General features: G+C 56.9%; 7 protein-coding genes across 7 annotated transcripts; 2 read left to right on the forward strand and 5 right to left on the reverse strand.

The window, feature by feature from the left end:
• Nucleotides 1-42: 42 nt before the first annotated feature.
• Nucleotides 43-2,432, forward strand: SCHCODRAFT_02585273 (uncharacterized protein; the record flags this gene model as incomplete). Its single annotated transcript, XM_003029224.2, has 5 exons — nt 43-329; nt 398-866; nt 917-1,755; nt 1,803-1,921; nt 1,978-2,432. The coding sequence occupies exons 2-5, from the start codon at nt 438-440 to the stop codon at nt 2,430-2,432; spliced, it is 1,842 nt and encodes a 613-aa protein (XP_003029270.1). The 5' UTR covers nt 43-329; nt 398-437.
• A 269-nt stretch (nt 2,433-2,701) lies between these two features.
• SCHCODRAFT_02703628 (cytochrome P450) lies at nt 2,702-4,895 on the reverse strand (the record flags this gene model as incomplete). Its single annotated transcript, XM_050346977.1, has 11 exons — nt 2,702-2,875; nt 2,934-3,035; nt 3,094-3,132; nt 3,182-3,421; nt 3,480-3,741; nt 3,790-4,154; nt 4,209-4,336; nt 4,386-4,425; nt 4,474-4,587; nt 4,639-4,678; nt 4,729-4,895. The coding sequence occupies 11 exons, from the start codon at nt 4,893-4,895 to the stop codon at nt 2,702-2,704; spliced, it is 1,671 nt and encodes a 556-aa protein (XP_050198753.1).
• A 664-nt stretch (nt 4,896-5,559) lies between these two features.
• Nucleotides 5,560-7,307, reverse strand: SCHCODRAFT_02633826 (NAD(P)-binding protein). The gene is made up of 7 exons (XM_003029622.2): nt 7,001-7,307; nt 6,895-6,946; nt 6,584-6,755; nt 6,384-6,504; nt 6,239-6,322; nt 5,825-6,188; nt 5,560-5,774 (listed from the first exon to the last, which is right to left on the reverse strand). Exons 1-7 carry the CDS (start codon nt 7,071-7,073, stop codon nt 5,657-5,659), a joined length of 984 nt encoding a protein of 327 aa, XP_003029668.1. The 5' UTR covers nt 7,074-7,307; the 3' UTR covers nt 5,560-5,656.
• An 820-nt stretch (nt 7,308-8,127) lies between these two features.
• On the reverse strand, nt 8,128-10,217 carry SCHCODRAFT_02511765 (kinase-like protein; the record flags this gene model as incomplete). Its single annotated transcript, XM_050343257.1, has 10 exons — nt 8,128-8,149; nt 8,200-8,527; nt 8,607-8,737; nt 8,801-9,012; nt 9,062-9,106; nt 9,164-9,279; nt 9,328-9,606; nt 9,663-9,774; nt 9,825-9,913; nt 9,962-10,217. 10 exons carry the CDS (start codon nt 10,215-10,217, stop codon nt 8,128-8,130), a joined length of 1,590 nt encoding a protein of 529 aa, XP_050198754.1.
• A 2,746-nt stretch (nt 10,218-12,963) lies between these two features.
• Nucleotides 12,964-13,653, forward strand: SCHCODRAFT_02633834 (uncharacterized protein). Its single transcript, XM_050345783.1, has one exon. The coding sequence runs from the start codon at nt 13,173-13,175 to the stop codon at nt 13,437-13,439; it is 267 nt and encodes an 88-aa protein (XP_050198755.1). The 5' UTR covers nt 12,964-13,172; the 3' UTR covers nt 13,440-13,653.
• A 471-nt stretch (nt 13,654-14,124) lies between these two features.
• SCHCODRAFT_02633839 (uncharacterized protein) lies at nt 14,125-16,155 on the reverse strand (the record flags this gene model as incomplete). Its single annotated transcript, XM_003029624.2, has 4 exons — nt 14,125-14,822; nt 15,040-15,587; nt 15,645-16,022; nt 16,071-16,155. Coding segments are annotated over 4 exons (1,270 nt in total), but the record flags the coding sequence as incomplete, so codon positions are not given.
• A 1,091-nt stretch (nt 16,156-17,246) lies between these two features.
• SCHCODRAFT_02633841 (signal peptidase 22 kDa subunit) lies at nt 17,247-18,538 on the reverse strand. Its single transcript, XM_003029625.2, has 5 exons — nt 18,279-18,538; nt 18,125-18,198; nt 17,904-17,980; nt 17,733-17,845; nt 17,247-17,530 (listed from the first exon to the last, which is right to left on the reverse strand). The coding sequence occupies exons 1-5, from the start codon at nt 18,353-18,355 to the stop codon at nt 17,404-17,406; spliced, it is 468 nt and encodes a 155-aa protein (XP_003029671.2). The 5' UTR covers nt 18,356-18,538; the 3' UTR covers nt 17,247-17,403.
• Nucleotides 18,539-18,944: the final 406 nt, after the last annotated feature.

Below are 18,944 nucleotides of genomic sequence, written 5' to 3' on the forward strand. Positions count from 1 at the left end.
TCGTTACGCGAGAAGAATAACGAGGCTAATTACTGCCCTCGCCGCGCGCGCCGCGTTGACGACCGTCGACGACTGTGCAGGTTGTTCCCTGCCCTACTACACGACCACCGGCTGCCCTGCGAACATCAGCTGCTTCAAGCACTCATCAGGCTGTCATTCGACGCTCGGCAAGCGCATAGATCGGACATCACATACCGGATCCGCGGCGGACGGCGGCTCCCTCTCGTCTGCGGGAATTGCTACACCTCGGTGTACACCAGCAAGTCGTAAAGAGGTGTTGAGAGGTGTCGAGTAAGGCTCTCGAGCGACCACACGTAGAGAACACTTCGGTGAGTCCTCGCATCTTCGGCGGCGCACGATCATGCGCTCTCGGCCAAGTAATAATCGCGTCTCCCAGGCCCGGAATACAGCTGTACACCACCTTGATCTCAGCCACCATGCCAGCAAAGTACGCGCATGTGAAGAAACGCGCCGCGAGCGGCCTCCCGCGCAAGCCAGCGGGGGCGAAGGGGGACGCCCGCAAGAAATCGAAGGCGCTCGCTCCGAGCCCGCAGCGGAATCCCTCCCTCCCCCTGTCCCCTACGACGAAGCTCGAGCGGGCGATCGCGCGTATGCTGCTGCTGCGCTATGAGCATGATATCGCACGGCTATTCTCGACGCGGCTCTTCAGCATCTCCTTGATACACCTGCCGACCTTCATCATGCGCTGCATTGCACTGGGGGGACCGGGATGGATCGCGCATAATGCGGATTCAGAGGACGTCAAGGACTTCCTTCGCGCTGTCATCGGAATGGACATGCGTCAGGCTGGCGAGCGAGTCGCGACGAAGAGCGTGCTTTGGTCGTACACCGCGCTTCGGCACTTCGTATGTCCCTTCACCTTTGCATCAATATTCACTACTAAGTCCACATGTAGGCACTGTCCAACAACGTCCACGTCTGCCAGAAGCGCGGCCTTCACTCCCAGCACTTGCTCCCCCACTACGACGCTCTCAAGACGCACCTCGACTCCCTCGAATCTGCCCCTCCCCCAATCTTCGAAAAGCCCGCTCACCTCGGCTCCCTAGCTGACGGCGAGCGCGCCCTCGAGGAGGCCTGCGAAATCAAGTTCGGCTGGCGCGACGAGTACCGCCCCTCCGCCGCGCCCGACTGGGACCGCGAGTGGCGCACGAAGGTGCGCACGGGCTACGCGCGCCTCACGCAGGTCCTCTGGCGCGTCGCGCGCGAGTTTGACGTCCGCGGCTACGGCTCCGTCCTCCGCGAGAAGCTCATCGACAAATGGTGCGACTGCGGGTGCTCGACGGACCACCTCGGCGAGGTGTGCGAGAAGACGGTGCGGGACGACGAGCGGATCAACGGGCGCTCGAGAAATGGGAAGCAGCGCGAGTGGGATGGGCGCGGGAGTGGGGTGCTGGGGTGGGAGACGGAGGACGAGGAGGACGTGTGGGAGGTCGAGCTCGACTTTGGGCCAAATGTGCCGCCTCCACCTGAAGGACCTGACGATCCGAATATGTCTCTTAGCGAGATGCTGGAGGTGCGGTACTATGATGCTGAGAGGGAGAAGGAAAAGGTTAGCCGCCATCTGTCGACGCTTAACATTGCCGTAACATTCAGTTTGTTCACCCAGGGCAATGCTGCGTTCCGCCGGGGTGACTATGCGCAAGCAGTCAAGCATTATGAAGCTGCATATCAGACCGAGCCTGAGCTCCCGCATTATCAACTCAATATCGCCGCCGCGCATCTGAAGTTGAGCAAGTACGTCTTTCGAGAGCGGCCATCTGACGCAACCTGACGTCCACAAGCTGGATAGAGGCTGAAAAGGCCTGCACGCTATCTCTTGGCCAACATCGCAGCGGTAAAGGCTATTTCCGCCGTGCCAAAGCGCGTCGAATGCTCAGTCGCACGGATGAAGCAATTCGAGGTTCGTATTCATCATGTTATCTTCGAGTACTCGCCATTAAGCTCTCGCTTACCCAGATCTGCGTGCGGCCCTCAAACTACAGCCTAACAACGTTGAGGCCCTCACCGAGCTCTGCAGTTTGATCCCAGACTGCTCACCAGAACCGACGCCCTGTTCCTCCTCATCGCACACCCCGTCCTCATCCGCCCACCCCAGCGACGCCGCTCTCCGCTCCCACCTCGGCCTTCCTAAACCCAAACCCATCAAACCACCGCCGTTCCCGCGCACCGAGGCCGACGAGCGCGTTCTAAAGTTCTCCTTCCTCCCCGCTCCCAGCGACGAGGCAGGTATCGGTGCGCTCCGCCGCGAGCTGGGATTGCGGGACCGGCAGTGGGCGCGGAGTGGCTATTGCAGGAAGGGGGGCAAGAAAGCAGGTGGCAAAGAGGGGGAAGCTTTGGTGAGGGAAGAGGACAAGACGATCCTATATCCGAGTTGGGAGTGGTTCTCGGTGAAGAGAGTTGATTGTTGGTGAGCGTGTGTTGTGCCATGACCAAATTAGAGGGCGAACGCCCCGGTCTTCGAGTAATTTATCTGTACACTAACAGTGCTTCCTATTTTTCCTTTGCCATCTTTTTGCTTTCGAGACTCTGCTCCGCTAAACTATTCATATGTATTTCCTACCTCCTCCCCTTGCAGAAGGCACCTATGTTTTCCTCCCGTTCATGACTGTAGAAACAGGCCGACGACAATCGTATGTATATTCCAGAAAAACAACAAGGTATGTAAGCACGCTCTGCCGACTCAACCCGCGCGAACTTGGTCCAGCCACTCCCTGTCCTCCTTCGCCAAATTATACTCGAAGGCCGACAATGTCTCCGTGGCGCCGACTCTGAACGCACGCTCGATGACTGCAGCGCGCTCCGGGCTCCTGACACTGATGTTGCACTTGAAGTGAGGTGGACCGATCGCCGCGCCCTGTTGACATAGATGCATGAAACAAGGGCCTCAGCGGTAGGCGGAAGATGGGACTGACCTCCCTGTTCATGTGAAGGTCAAGCGGGATTTCCTTGCCAGTGATTGGGTCTGTCGGAGGGCGAAACTCGAAGCCCCAAAGCAGCTTCATGGTCGCTAGAAGCTACATAGAAGGCGTCAAAATGGCGTACATCGTGTCAGTCATTCTCTCAGCCACCCACCGCGGACACGGTCGCTAGATGCATTCCAGGGCAGATGCGCTGCGTCACATCATCAAGTAGTGATCTCGGAAAGCAATGAGCGACGTACGCGACCATAGCCGAAGATGACAGTCGAGCGCATATCACTATCGTCTACGCCCGGGCGTGTGCCGTGCGGAGTAACTAGGTAGCGATCAGGGTTGAAGACGTCGGGGTCTTCGAAGAGCTCTGGGTCATGATACACCGCATCTACCAGCCCGTTATCGTCGAAGGCTTGAAACTGTCCAGGCCATAACGTACGAAGATCACCAAACACAGACGCGCCCTCGGGGATGAGGTAGCCCTTGTACTGCAATACGTTAGGTGAGTTGCCGTCCTTGCCTTGGGAATCCAATACATGTACTCACTTGCGTATCCTTCGTGACACGATGTGGAAGAGCCAACGGCACCAGCGTGCGGAAGCGATGCGTCTCGTTGATGATGGCCTGCACATAAGGGAGGTGCTCGACATCCTCGTACGTCGGAAGACGCGTGTCGCCGACAACGCGGTCAAGCTCCGCATGCGCCTTCTCTTGCACATGAGGGTGCGCAGACAGTACGAGGACCAAGTTGTGCAAGAAGCAAGCGCTGGTCTCTGCACCGGCTTCGTAGAGGGCGCCGCCAAGGAGACTAGAGATTAAGTCAGTGAAATATAAGATGCGCTCAGAACGATTTTACCTCGCTTGCTCTCTAGTCAAGCCGTTGGAGGCTTGCTCTTTGATGACCTCCGCCATGAAAAAGTTCGCGTCGCCCGCTTCCACCCTCGTCTTACATTCATCGAACATCCCACAGTACAGCTCTCTCTGCAAAGCACGAATCTCCCTCGTTTCCTTCTTCCAAGGGGCGAGGAACTCCGGGATGTATTTGAGGAATGGCAGGGCGTCGACGGGCGGCGTCGCACCGGGCATGAGAAGTGCAGACCAGCGGTCGTTCTCATGGACGAAGGCGGAGGCAATGGGGGCATCGATGCGTGGGGCGCGTTTGCCGTAGACGATAGACATGACGATGGAGATTCCGAAGCGCTCGATGTGGCCGTAGAATTTCTACAGTACTTGTAAGTCAGCAAGCGGCGGAGGGTGGATGCGATTGCGGCGCACCTCGGGCGATGTCAGAAGATCGAACTGGAGTTGTGTCGACTCCGCCTCTTGGATGGGAAGGTAATTCTTCACGGTCGACGCGGCGAGCAGAGTTTGCGCGGCCTTGCGTAGCTGGCGCCAGCGATCGGCTGCAAGGTTGGGTCAACAGTTGCTTCCAGTATTCCAGAATTAGCTTACAATATCGGCAAAGGAAGAGGTTCCATCCATCAGTGACGAGCTACACGGATGATGAGCTGTTGTTCAGTAGATTCTTCGATGAACGTACGTCGAGAACGGAGTTCTGCGGCCGGTCAGACGTATCTGCGCTCTGCTTGTCGAGGACCTGCTTCAGGGCCGCAGGACTGGACAAAACAATGGCCGTCCCAGAACCAATCTTGAGCTGAAACATCACATCATTAATAGTAGCCTCCTTCGACTACGTCGGTCATACCGAGTAGATCTCGCCATACACCCTCGCCCATTCCGTGAAGCTGGGGTCGTATCAGTACAAATGTATCAAGAAAATGAAGACGACGCCAACCGATAAAACGTGAATTTCCTAGGAATTTGAAGGGCGTTGCCAAGGAGGGGAACGGTTGGCGGGCCAGGCGGGAGGCCTTGCTCTCTTGAGCCGATACGAAGGACTTTGTAACCCGCGGTGACGAGAGCGCATGCGAGTGCGCTGTAGATGAGAAGGTCCGACGACATGTAGGGGCTGGTTCGTCTGGCGTCCAAGGGGGTAGGCGGCAGTCGTCTTATTCCATGAAGGTCCTGCTGCTGCTTTTATACCGCGAAGATGTCGTGATAGGGTGCGCAGGCATGCCCTGCTTCGAGCTTCCCGCTGATGAATCGACGAAGGGCTTTTCTGCGGACGAGCGCCATGTCGCCTGACTCAATGCCACCTGTGGCCTCGACCTTCCGGGGGTGAGCACTATGCGAGTACAGGGCCGGATGTGTGAGTAAAATGGGCGAGAAGCGTGGTGGGTAACTCGGGCGCCTTTACTGGAACAATCTCGAGAAGAATGAGCTGTATGCAAGTACACGATAACTGTGCACATACCCATACCTAGTGTCCATCATCTCGTCTATGCACATATGAGGATGATGAGGAACATATTTCGTCCGCTTGGGAGCGTTAGAGCGCCGGCGTACTTGACAACAGAGTTGCGATTGGCTCGAGTTCACGGTCCGAAAGCCGAAATTAGGCGCTGGTGGGTGGCAACTGGACGTCGGGCTTTCCAAAGGTGGAGAGAAGCGCCTGAGTGGCTGCTCCGTGTGTGCCCTTCGCAACGAGGACATGCAGCGACCATCGTCGAAATCTTGGAGCCTGAGGAGCGCTGGCGCGCAATACGCAGGCGCCCGATTCAATGTCCGACCAGATCGTTGACTCCTACCATCGCAAACCCGGAGAGCCGCTCAGATAGCATGCAGATTCTCATCCTACCTACATCACAAAAGCGCCGCGCGAATTATGCTCCTCGGCGCAAATATAGTCCAACGAGGACGGCGATGATCAATAGTACCGCCCCGAACGACCTGAATAGGTCTTCAAACGTATTCTTCACATACACCACGCCCTTCACGCCCCTACACACCTGGTCAGTAGCCGATCCGCATCATGCATGTCGTCCACCCACTTGTTAAGCGCGTTAAACCTCTTATCCAGCTCGCCATACACGCCCATCTTGAACTCCCCTTCGTCCACCCTGATCACCGGTCCGTCGTCCAACAATGCCCACGCGCACCCATTCGTCTCCTTCCTCGGGTCCGCCGCGCTGTGCAAGATCGTCGCAGCGATCCGCGGGACGGGAGTGAGGGGTATGCCAGAGAGGAAAGCTTTCATGTAGGACGGGACGATGGCGGTGTCGGCGAAGAAGGGCTGCACGCAGGCGATGCGGATATTGTGAATGTCAAGAGTGGGGTGCAGGGAGCGCATTACGCCGAAGATCGCATGTTTGGAGGCGGTGTAGAGGGGTCCGCCGGGGATTGCCTGCCAGGACGCTGGTGGGAAGGATGAGGGGGAGCGAGAGGTGGTGGACGGAGGTACGTACCGATAGACCCGAGGAGGATGAGACTCTTTAGGGACGAGCGGTCTCGTCTGTTGAGTTGAAGATAGTGGATAGCGAGATGGGCGGCTGCGAGGTGGGTTGAGGTGAGTTGGATGTGCTTGTCGCGCGAGAAGTCAAGGACACGCACTGTATAGGGAACCAGACAGGTTGATGTCCACCGTCTTGAGGTCTGGCGGTAGTGGCTTGCCCTTGTCATCCGTGCGTATCCTCTCGAAGCCACCAATCTCGGACACGCCAGCGCATGCCACCTGCCGACAGCATCAGTGGATGCGCGCGCGATGCAAAGGAAGAAGGACAGTCAGGCCGAGCCCTTGCTACAACACTCACTACTATATCCACACTTCCGAAGCGCTCAATGGCGAGCTCAAAGACATTCCTCTGTTGCGCGTAGTCCGACACGTCGCATGCGACGGCGTGCGCCTGGCCTCCCGCGCGCACGATCTCGTTCGCAACCTCCTGCGCGCTTGTGCGGTCTCGATCACCAATGACGATCTTCGCACTTCACGAGGTAGAGCGTGGGTGCGTGTGTGTACAAAGGGGAGGCGTGCACGATGTAGAGTGAATGGGCGCGTATGTCAAGAATGCGGTTTCGAGACGGGAAGTCAGCTTTCGCCTGCACAAGCTGGCGAACCACGCACCCTTGCTTGGCTGCATCGAGCACCGTCTGCTTGCCGATCCCGTTAGCGCCGCCTACGATCTCGTCAGGCCCTCCCATTCCGAGACCTCAAAAGCTACACAGCGCACCAGTGATCACCAACACCTTGTCCTTCAGCCTGTCCACATAGGCAAGCAGGTCCGAGTCTTGAACAGCGGTCATGATGCTAGACTGTGGTATAGGTTGTGTTTGAAGGGTCTGTTGGTCGTGTAGTTCGTGCTGTTAGCTCGTCGCTGGGTCGTTCGTCCTCAAGGCTCGTCGTGAGTTAATTACGAGATCGAGCTAAGTCGAGGGGTTCCTTCAGTGCGGTCCGCAGTCCAATATAGCCTTGGCAGACGCGTCCTGCCAACGTTGAGAGTAAAAACGGTGACACCGGTTATGTCGGGTTCTCTATTGATGAATCGCATGATACAGGCTCGTGTCGGTCCTGCACGAGCAGCTCTCACAGGGCCAGTCTCGTGAGGCGAGGCAATGATACATTGACTGGACGGGATTCTTGACGAAGTCCTGGTGACGCTGGGGAGCGAGAGGCGGGCCGACGCGCTAGCGTGATGCGCCGTTCCTCGCCTCCGCCGGTTGAGAACGCGATCGTCGCTCGCGTCACTTACCTGCTGACAAGCGTCTTCAAGGCGATGATCCTCGAAAAAATCCCATTGCATAACTTGCAGAGGACGACGGAACTAGATTGCGTACAGTAAGTGACCCATAACGATGCGAGACGAGCGAGAGCAGCGATAGAGCGAGAGACAGAGAGTATACAAGTGGATAGTCAGATAAAGGCAGATGTAGTAGATGTGTAGGAATGGGAGACGAGAGAAGTGAAAATAAAGTGGGAGGGACCGAGCCGGTCAATGACGAGCGCTTTAACGTCGAGGATTAAGCCAGCTTGCGCGTGCGACGGCTCCTTGGGGCGGGCGCGACCATGTCGAGCGGGTTTGAGGCGTCCGCGGACTCGGCCTCGTCAGCGTCCTCATTGGTTCGCCCGCGCTTGACTGGGCTCGCCATCACCGCGTCCTCGCTCAACTCCGCGCGGATTCGCTTCCTTGCCGCCGTCCCCGGCGCGCTCATCACCGCGGCCCCACCCATGATCGTCGCCGTGCTCGCTCCCGCCATGACCGCGTCGGCGCCCTCGCCACCCTGCTCATTCTCTCCCTCATCGCCCCCACCCCCACCCTCCGCGTCCGTCTCTCCAACCTCCCCATCAGCCGCACCGCCCTCAGTAGTAGAACCCTGGCCCCCTGCGCCCGTGGTCAGCATCGACACATCCTCGGAAACACGGGGGGCCGACCCTGCCACTGCTGTCTGCTGCCCGAACGCCGCTTGCTGCTGCCCGAACGCCTGCGGTTGCTGCGGGTGCATGAATACTGGCTGCTGTTGTTGCTGCGCGAAGTCCTGGTTGCTGAACCCAGATTGCTGACTGCCAAAGTCGAACGCGGACGCCTGCGACTGGCTTTGGCTTTGGCTCGGCTGCGGCGCCTCGGCGAGGTGGTCGTGCGCGTAGCCGTACAGAGGCCTGAAGCCGTTCCGTGGGTCGAACCACTCATGCGTCGGCGCGTCGCGCATGGCGAGACGCTCGTTCGGGTCTGTCACGAGGAGGTCCCTAATGAAGCGCTGACCTGAGGGAGATTTAGTTTGAGGGATACAAATCGAGACAGAATGACTGCAGGAGGAAAACGCAGCAAGAAAAACACGTACAGAGTGGGGAGACGCCCGTATCCGGATGCTTGGGCGGCTCGCGTAGCAAGTTCCAGTCAACCTGCCTGGTCATTATACGTGTGCGGATATCCGCATTCGAATCTTCCATGAACGGGCTTGCGTTGGTGATACTGCGATGGGTCGCGATCAGTTTGGTAAAGGATACGGATCGTAATTGCAAAGGTGCAACGTACGCGGAGAATACGATGACACCGACACTCCAGCTATCAACCTGTACGGAGTAGCCCTCCGCATCTCCCTTGACCACCTCAGGCGCGAGGTAGCTCGGAGTGCCACACATCGTCTTGAGCATGGTCATGCTGGAGACGATTTTCGCCAGACCAAAGTCGGCTACCTTCGCGATGGGCACTTCGTCCGGCGATGACACCTTCGTCAGAAGGACGTTCTGCGCGAGCGAGTGAGCTTTGTGGAGTGCAGTTGATGCGGGAACATACCTCAGGCTTAAGATCGCGGTGAGCAATCCCTATTGCGTGTATGTACTGTGACGATGAATATGTATGAGCTTTGTCGTGCAAATGATTGGTATGGTTACTTACAGCAAGCGCATCCGAGATTTGGTAGGCGATCTGTTGCGTGTGATGTTCCGTCAACCCTTCGTTGTCGAGGATGTACTGCAGCAAGTCGCCACCATCCATCAACTCCATGACGATGTCTAGACACTGCATTAGTCTACAGACGCGAGTCAACACAAAGTACCCACTGATGCAACCGTCCTCTTCGAAGAACGTATCCTTCATCATAACGATGTTGGGATGCTTCAGCTGCTCCATTACCGTGGTCTCGCGGGCGAAAGCCTCGTTCTGCGAGTCCTGCCTGTGCTTCCGCTGTATGATCTTTACCGCATACCACGTGCCACTCGCCCGGTGGATCGCGCGCTTGACGGTGGCAAAAGAGCCACTGCCGATATCCGCGTCGATGTCGTAGAACTGGTAAATACCCATCTCAGCCTTCTTCTGAGCGAGGTTGCGGAAGGTGAAGCCTGGAGGGGGTGGGGGGTGAGCTGTTAGGCAGTAAGCAGCATGGAGGGGCGCGCACGGTAGTCTTCAAGCCCATTGTTACGGGATTGGGTGTGGGGGCTGCCGAAGCAGATCTCCACGCCGTCCTTAAGGATGGCGGTCTGATTCCTGCCGACCTTGACTCCTCCGACCTGTGTGCAGTGTGAGTGTATGGGCGCAAAAGAGTGTGTTCATGACGCACGTAGGTCCCGTTACTCGACAGATCGGTCACTGTAACTCTGGACGATGCGCCCTCCGTCCCGTCCCAGTGGATGATCGCATGGTTGTTGCCTATGCGAGAGTCAGCGGCAGGTAGAGCATGGTGAGTGCAGCACGTACTGATCTTCGTCCCCGGAAACACGAGGTCGTTGTCGACTGCGCGCCGTCCGATCCTGTAGCGCGCCTGGATTTTGAAGAAATCGCAGCGGATGAGAGTCGGGTTGTGGGGGATGAGGTACCCCCAGAGATGGTCGTCAGGAGCGGGCTGTTCCTGGCTCTGGCTGTCCTGCTGCGTCTGCTGGGTGGGCTCGTCCGGCTGGGTGTCGAAACCGTAGGCGTCCGTGGCAGGAGCTCCGGGCGCTTGTTCGGTGTCCATGGCGGATATGGAAGATCGGCGAGTGGCGGATGCTTGTTGGGGGAGGGCAGGAATGGTATGTGGATGCACGGTGTTGTTTCTTATAAAGCCGGAGAGTCAGAGCTTGATTGTGCACAGGCCTGTGGTTGGGGCCTCCGCGCGGCCGGGGTCCAGGGTCCTGATCAATGTTTATGACTACGTGTGCGTGGCTGACGCGTCCGGATCGTGTGGAAGAGAGTAAAGGCGCGAGAATACGCGACTCCGAAGCGCGACAAGGGCGCGACACGGGCGTCAAGAACAAGAACAGTCAAGAGTCAACTCTGCACGTGGTGGCAAAGCAGTAATTTGATATTGATTGGACTGGTGGTAAATGTAACACGGGCCGCGATTGAGCTTTTAGTGCTGATTTCGAGAAGAGCCTTGGGGAATTCATGCGGTCTCTCGCCGCACACAAGACATAACCTTTCTGGTAAGTAGGACACGCCGAGGAAAGAATTACGGAACTGGGACCGCGAAAGTAAGCCTCATCTATCGTAGATATGTCAGAGCTTTGCGATGGTATATATCCAGGACTCCCAGGATATGCACGGATTGCCACGGAACTCAGTGGATTCCAAATCGCTGGAGTTCCGTGTATATCCTGTGAGTTCCAACGGAGGCAAATGCAAAAGTGATCGGACGATTGATGTCGATTCCCACGGAACTAAAGTGAGTGGGACTGCCAAACGCTGTGACCTTGGGCAATCCGGTGCACATGCATGTGCTGCGATGTAATGCAAAGATTGATTATGGCCTGTGGACGCTTGATTCTAGGTGTGACGCATGCGTGACTGTTGAACTTAACGCCTGCTTATTGTTCACACGCTCTCATCAAATGGAAGGCACGCGGTTATCCCCGCGTGCTCTTTGTCCTGCACGTCCATTGTTCCTTTTCAAGCGCAATGTCTTACCAGCCTGATTATCGCAGATCTCATCGCTCACTTGATGATCAGGCTATTGTTCTTTACGACGCGTCATGGCCAGCGAACAATGGCCCTCTTCAAGACAACACATAAATTTGCAGCTCATCACCTTCTGAATGTCAAAGTCGCATTGGCCGAGGAAGCACCTCATGCTTCGTCTTGTTTGTGGCAACTTCGACGAAGCACCTAGTGCCAGTGGAATGACCCTCATCTTGCTTTATGCAACAGCCACCGTACTATACGGCGATGGGTCCGAAGCGGCACTAGTACAAGTGAAGCTTAATACACAACCGCGCCACTGACTTCTGTAACGAAGACGTTCATCTAACCAATGGTCGCTAGTTTTCAGCTGCTCTCCTCTGCAATATGTAACCTTCCACCCCTCTATTTGACATTGACGTCGGATAGAAAAACCCTGGTTCTCAGAGTGAGTTCATTCTCTGGCAACTTGATGACTTGCTTTCCCATGCTACGCTATGCGGGCCACCTCAGTACGCTCCTCCTTCGCGCGGCCTTCCGGTCTCCTGACCGTTCCGTCCCCTTCATCCCGCCCCGCACGGAAGGAGACGGCAACGCCAGTGATGGGACGGTATTTTGGAAGCCGCAAGCTAGTTTCACGGCTTTCATGAACGCGTAAACTCACGAACAGTATTTCCCCGCCCTCCTATTCAGCGGTATGTCGACGCGCATCTACAAGACCGAGGTGGAGTCGGTCTCTCGACGCTCACGACTCTCTACGCTGACGACCCGGTGGATAGGCGACGACCATGCCTCGTATTTCCCGGACAATGTTTAGTGGATTCGCATTTGGTATGTCAGGCATGCGCCCAATCGTACGTTATAAGCAGGGCATGCCCGTGCCCACTCATCCGGTAAGCACGCCCGCCAATTCATCGGTATGTGTACCGCCAGAGGTTGCTGGTCATATACTCACGTTAACTTTATCAGTGCAAGGAATGGCACCGGTTGGACTGTGCGACTTAGCAAGTCTGTTACCGGACCCTATCAAGAACCACTGATCCCTCAGCATGGTTTAATATCTGCTACGCGATTTGGATCAACCGCAGACAGCGCATGCCCACGCAAAAAGATTAATCGCATCCTCTACGAGCAGCGTATTGCCAGAGCGGCTCTCAACCGCGCCAAGGGTCGAAAAGCAGCGCCTGGTCCTCGTCCTTCGCCAGTTCCGCACGTACTATCTTCACACCTGAAGTCAACATGCCCTTCATCGACCTTCATCGACCTCTTCGCCGGATTACCTAGATCGACGCTGCGCCGACATGAACGTTTGGCAGAACATGCATCGGTATGTCGCGCCTCGGCGATGCCGCGGCATGGGAATCTCTCGACTAATGTTGCGACATGGATTCCTTCGTCTTCATTACCGATGTCGACCCCCTTCGGCGACCTCTACATTCATGTCGCGACTGAGAAATGTAAGGTAGAGCCCCTTCAGTATTTGAGCTTGCTGACCGAACATGAGTTCACCAATTCTTCATGCTTCTTCTCGCCTACCACCACAAGACTGACATGAACCTCATGTAGCACCGCCGCTGACATGAGCTCGCGCTCATCGTCCTCTACAAACTCATGGCCAGGCCATCGACCGATCATCTTATTTACCGACGAGACGTAAGTTGCACGCCGATACGCGCCCACCATCGAACTCTTCTCATTCATGTGACTCCTCGACACTTTCATCTATCTGCTCACACACTCATGCGACCACTCGCGCATTCGTGGAGGCTCTCACTCCGTCTCCAGGCCATGTTCAATCTCATTCGACATGACCTCTGCGAAGCGCGATCTACGCCCGATGCATGGAAGCAAGCATAGAGAAGGTACGCCCATCCAGGCCGCAGGCGCTTGACACTTTTCGCAAGATCGTGTTCTTCGCAGATGGTTCTTCTCGTATTCTGCTGTGTTCAGCTCCTCTGAGAGCTGTCCTTCGCAATCGGATAGGATCCTACGTCTTAGGTGCGTCTCGCGCTTATCATTAATCTTCATATCATCCATGCTCCAAGCCCCATGTTCTATGTTCGCTGCGACATACCTTCCCTCGCTGTCTCCGCTCCTCTACAGCAGCCGTGCTCAAGGCCGCGACCTCCCTTCACTCTCCCAGGCCGCGCCCATCGTTCGCCTTCATAGCCCGCGCTTCCCTCTCCCACACGCCTCATGTTACGCGTCTCCCGCGCGTAGGCGTGCACGCCTCGCGCTCACAGCCCGCGGCCGACGCCGGCTATTGTGCATTGGCGCGGAGCGTAGGCGCCCGATATCATGAATGGCGGGCTCTATGCGCTCTTGTCTTTTGTATGGCGGCACCTTGCCCTTAGTATTGCGGCTATGTAGCACGAGCTATCAGATAGCGGGTCGTACGCGCCTTTTCACGCTCAATGGCGGCGCTGGTGCGCATCTGTCATCCGGCGAATTACTATGAGCCTTCTAGGCGGCTGATTATGGGCCCTCCATGCCTCACGCCCATCTACGATGTGGGGGACTTGCGCGTGCCGAGTATGTGATCCTTGCGCGAGTCGAGGATGCATGGCGCAGTCGGCGGACGATGGGCCTTGGGAGGACTGTGGAGCAAGAGAGGATCATACATGCAGCATGAGAGTACGATGGTGCATGAGAGGATCATGGAGCTCAGGACGCTGGTGGAGTCTGGAGGCACGCTGGGAGGGATCCGGCGCCCGCCCTATAGGGCAGTAGAGAGGCGTCCCGGGCCAATGAGGCGCATTCCGGCCAATCCGCCGCAATTAGAAAGTTCGACCAGGATATCCAGAAGCTAGCGCTGCACGCAGAAGTTAGAAGTCGTGTTCAATCTTCTGGCTCGGTCTAGAAGGGTTTCTTCCATTTAGCCCTGATGGAGATGGCTTGGAACCTTACGAGCGCCTAGCGAGGGCCGATGTGACCCGTTTGTCTCACAAGGGACAGCAGGCAAATATCCCTCATCGTCGGCCTCGAGATCAGGCTACGAAAGCAGTATATTGATTGAACAACAAGATATATACATGAATCATGCAGGGGGAGGGATAGAGATGGGGAAGTACAAGAAAGCTGTGGTTGAGAACAACATACAGAGCCGAACAATAAGATGCTCAGGACGGCGAGAGTGATATGAATGTCGGTGGAGGGTCTTTAGTTCGTTGGGTCGATGATGAGGATGATAACCAGCATTATATGAACGTTCGAGTACATGGCATTCTCTACGTGGCATGGCGTCATACATAGCGGCATGAGGGCAGGAATGCGAGAGCAAGGTGCACAAAAGAGATGAAAATAAAGAAAGGAACATGATTGCGTTACCCAGCTCGAGGTCGCAGCCTCGAGATGCCCGAGGAAGGAAGATGGAGAAAAGGAGGCAAGAAAGATTGATCAAGGTGGGGCTGCGGCGCACATTCAGGCTCAGGCCTCCCTGCCCGACGACGAAAGCGCGCCAGCGCCCGCCATGTCGTCGTCATCCTCCCCCTCGTCCTTCTCATCCCTCGACGGCCACATGCTGTCGGGCTCGTATATCTGCATACCCTCGACGCCGGGTGCGGGTGGCGGTGCGTCGCGCTTCCTGCCCCGCGGCTGCGGGCTGCGGCGCGTCGGCTGCCGCGTACGCGTGCCTCGCCTGTTCTCGGTGGGGTAGACACAGGTGAGGCCCCGGCGCGCGCACTGGCTGGAGAGGAGAGGAGCGGCGTCAGCACCACCGCACAGCAAGACAATTGCGCCAGAATCAGCGCGTAGAATCAGATGTGCGCGATAAGAAGCCCCTTCGGGTCCTCTGATACCCGTCCAGAGTCATGCGGCGACGCGCGCCAGTTCGGGAGCTCCGAGGGGCATGATATATAAGGGAGGGGTGGAATGGAACATGCGGCATGGGGGGTGACACTCACTTGCACGTATTCGAGCCTGCCGCCGGCGCGCCGCAGGCAATCTTGCGCCCTCGGCAGAAGAGGCAGGCCAAGGGCGGCTTCTCGGCGCTTGATGCGGCCGGCTTCTCAAGCGGGGGAAGCGCGACCCGCCCGCGACGGTTCTGCATGGTATGATGTCGGCGCCCTCTAGCGACGGCGGCGGCGGCAGCCTCAGCCTCGCGCGCCGGGGACGGCGTGAGGTCCTCGTACGACCTCGGGGGCGAGGGCTGGTAGTGCGGCGGCGACGACACTGATACGGTCGGCACCTCGTGGGCGGTGTCGATCGCGGGGGCACTGGGTGGGGGATGGGTAGCGTGGGGCGCATGATCGGTAGGTATGGGGGTCGTCGCAAAGGTCGGCGACGTGGGAGTGATCGGCGGAGGGGCAGGTGGGTACTCGACGTACGCTTGCGGGCTCGTGAGGACGTCTTGGGGCACGGGATGAGGGTAGTCGGCGGCGACGGCAGGTGACACCGATTGATCGTCTGAAGCGGCGTTGGGATACCAGTCCGAAAGCGAGTAGTCGACCTGCTGAAGAGGATGCTTTCGTCAGCGGCGACGCTGGGCAGACCGGCGCCGGGTACTCACTCCGTAGCTAGTGGTTTGGCACTCGCCGAACTGCGAAGCGGGCTGATACCCGCTGCTTGTCTGTTCTGCCTCACCGTTGTGCGCGAAGCAGCCAGACGCAGCGGAGCCGTAAGACGCGTCCTCCTCGAGCGAGGAGTGAGAGAAGCCGTAAATAGTATCGAAAAGAGAGACGGGGGAGGAGGGGAGGGGGGCGTGGACGCGTGCGGTGATCTGCAGCTCCTCCAGATACTGCTGGTATTGGGACGGCTTCATGGGCTCGATCATGCCAGGCTTGATGATACCAAGTCGCTCGAGATGGACGCGAGCCCCGGGGAACGTTTGATAGAACTGGGCGTCCATCTCGCGCTTCGACGCCTCATACTCGTCGTCCAGATCATCCTGCGCGCGCATGAGCTCAGAACCGGGTGGCAGTGATAAGGGACACACCTGGGAACCCCCAGGGTAATGCTCCATTTCTTGCCAGTTTCTGGTCCTAGGTGTGGCGGCGGTAGGAATGAGGCTCGGGGGCATGTCAAGAGGGAAAGTGCAGTCTAAATAACGCCAACTCTGATCAGCTGACACGCGCCCGGCTTCCCGGCACCTTGGCATCTAAAATCATGTCGATGAAGATCTGATCAGCTTTGTATGTATTTCCAGTTTATCGTGCTAACAGCATGTAGATCTCTGCCAGAACCCCCAAGGCATTTGTATACCGCATCCTTCACCGGTTGTAGCCATGCATTCTTTCCTGTCCTGCATTGTCCTGATGCTTCGCCCATTACAATTGACCTAAGCGCAAGCTCCAATAGTTCTTTCATGCCCGACGTCGTAAGGACGTCGGCTAACAGAAGTCTGCAGGCTGGTAGCAGCCCCGAAGGGTACTCACGGTAAATTATGGAAGGTGATTCGTGACCTGAGAAATTTGATTCCTTTTTGCTTCCGCTCCTTTCCCCGGCGGAATCAAATCCCATCACATCAACCGCCTTTGGCGTCTTCTGGGCACGACAAAGGTCTTCCTTGCACATCCTTTTGTCTGGGCCCTGCAGATAATCCATCGCCTTTCCCCTGAGCACCTTATCGCAAGGTGCGAGGCGGCAAATGCCGTCCCTCATGTGCGTAGGGGCAGGCAATCACCAGGCCTTCCCGAATGCTCGCACGTTCCTTCCCAAAGGGCCCGTGCATCGACTTCGTTTCAGATCACCTACCACAATCAGGAAGACGTGAGCCGGGCGTACGGCCGTGATGATCCCAGGCTGTACCGACCCGGCGCGCCATCTACAATAATTTATCACCCATCGCGACGCAATCGCACGCTGCACAAAGCCTACAGTACTTCCTTCCCACCAGAAGCCCCTTTTCCTGACGCATTGCCCGAGCGGTACCCGACTCTCGCCTATTCTGTTCACGCGACACACAACGAGGTCCCCCTTCCCCTTCCAGCCGCACGCGCGCCCATAACGCACTAGCGCCCTGTCCCGCCTAATTGACATGGCGCGCCGCCAATGCGCACCTCGCCCCCTTAGCGGCGCGCGTCCCGCATCCTGCGTCACTTCGACGCACTTACTTCTCAGCCACCCGTGTCTATCAAGCCGCCAAGAGGCAGCTGACCGACATTGCTAGGCGCGCCCGTCAACTCCAGAGCGTCGGCCCGCCCGACACGATATCAGGCGTGGTTATGGGTGTAGGGCACCCCGTACAGGTCATGGAACAGCAGTCCATGGAGCCATCTATACAGATTCAACCCAGCGTGACCCCCTTCGTATTGAATGTCATCGGTAGATTACTGGAGACTCTGCACCTCCGGGAATGCCACCGGCTCTGCCGTCCGAGCGGCCTCGCCGTAAGTCAGCAAGCCCACATAGGGCATGATGTTGTACTTGAGGGTGTACGACGCGGGTTCGACGTTCCTGCAGGGGACGTAAGTTCAACTGCACCTCGATCCTCTCACACACGCGATGATACGCGATATGGCAACTTCAATGTGGCCTCGCGTGATGTGCGCGAGCGAGATTGAGTGTGATAAACAATGCCTCCGCGGGAGCAGTGATGAGGAAGATCCGCGAGGCGAAGAAGGGAAGAAGTGATGGAAAGAGGAACCTGGCTACGCACTCAAAGGAAGTAGACAACTCCCGGAACGCGTACTTATGCTTGTCGACAAGATTGAGGCGTGCTTCGTCCTTGCTGCGAATGATTTTGTCCCATATCACGACCTCGTTATGCACCTAGTGTGATCGTAAGAAAAAAGCTCCGCATAACCTGCGAGGTGGAAAGACCGCTTACGCCCTGCGAATTCGTGTACTCGGCCTGCAGGTAGACGAAGACTTGCTTCGTGTTCCAGTGAAACAATGGAGAGAGATCTGCGGGTGACGTGAGACCGAAAGCTGGCACCGAGCGAGAGAGGAGCATCGATGGCTACGCTGCACAGATGGATGGATGGATAATTTCGTGCGGTAGGCATGGAACATGGGCCCATACAACACTTGGAGCTTTGCGGAACTTACCTGCCGTGATATTAAACTTGGTAAAGGTCACGTCCTGATTGCGCACGCGGAAGTGCGGGGTCCTTGCAGGGGCCCTTCATAGCAGGACACAGCACATGAGCGGCAGGGCAGAAATGCGGAGCGGTAAAGCCGAGAATAAGGAGAGGATACTGACGACTTGATTGCAAGAATAGAGACAGAGCCTTTGGGTGGAGCCGTGTTAGCCTCGAGGAGGACAGACGAGAGCGCCATGACTGCTACTAGGCCCATCAAGCACGAAGACAGCAAAGCCGAGAGGTTATTGATTCTGGTCAGTACGTTGTGCATAGTCGCTTGGTGTGACGTTTCGGTGCCCTTTGTGATACTCGGAGGGAACAGCAGGCCGCGAACAAGGCAGTCTAACAGAACGTGTTGGTGGCAAGAGCAGGAAGATGGGACACGTGGAGGACGTGGCCACGTCACGAGTGAGTTTCGGCAACTGCCGTTCAACAATGACCGTAACGCCGTGTGACATGTTTCGTTCATAAATCGTCAGCTAACTGCTACCGTAAGCAATACTTTGCGAGGGTGAGAGACGGGAAATATGTGAATTCCGTTCTTGGAGGATACCAATGATTAGTGATGCAAGATGCTCGTGTCTTCGATTTCCCAGAGTGTGTTGCCCGAACTCATCATTGTCATGCTCTCCTCCCCATCGTATAACATCGAACACATCTCGGCACGCAGGGGCTCACCCACGTGCATACAGATATCCCTCAAAGAAAAGGCAAGTTCACGCGCTTGTCCCCGAAAAATGTGGACTTCCACTTTTGCGTGACTTGACTTGGTACCGGTGCTGAAC

The sequence above is a fragment of the Schizophyllum commune genome, assembly GCF_000143185.2.
Source record: "Schizophyllum commune H4-8 unplaced genomic scaffold SCHCOscaffold_9, whole genome shotgun sequence".
NCBI classification, from domain to species: domain Eukaryota; kingdom Fungi; phylum Basidiomycota; class Agaricomycetes; order Agaricales; family Schizophyllaceae; genus Schizophyllum; species Schizophyllum commune.

Coding starts and splice junctions, on each gene's coding strand:
- SCHCODRAFT_02633826 (XM_003029622.2), bottom strand. CDS start 7,073: ATGACCGCTGTTCAAGACTCGGACCTGCTTGCCTATGTGGACAGGCTG. Junction 6,756..6,894: donor CTCGATGCAGCCAAGCAAGG/GTGCGTGGTTCG, acceptor TACCTCGTGAAG/TGCGAAGATCGTCATTGGTG. Junction 6,505..6,583: donor TCGGAAGTGTGGATATAGTA/GTGAGTGTTGTA, acceptor TGCTGTCGGCAG/GTGGCATGCGCTGGCGTGTC.
- SCHCODRAFT_02633834 (XM_050345783.1), top strand. CDS start 13,173: ATGCTCCAAGCCCCATGTTCTATGTTCGCTGCGACATACCTTCCCTCG.
- SCHCODRAFT_02633841 (XM_003029625.2), bottom strand. CDS start 18,355: ATGGCGCTCTCGTCTGTCCTCCTCGAGGCTAACACGGCTCCACCCAAA. Junction 17,981..18,124: donor CAAGTTTAATATCACGGCAG/GTAAGTTCCGCA, acceptor CGTCACCCGCAG/ATCTCTCTCCATTGTTTCAC. Junction 17,846..17,903: donor AGTACACGAATTCGCAGGGC/GTAAGCGGTCTT, acceptor CGATCACACTAG/GTGCATAACGAGGTCGTGAT.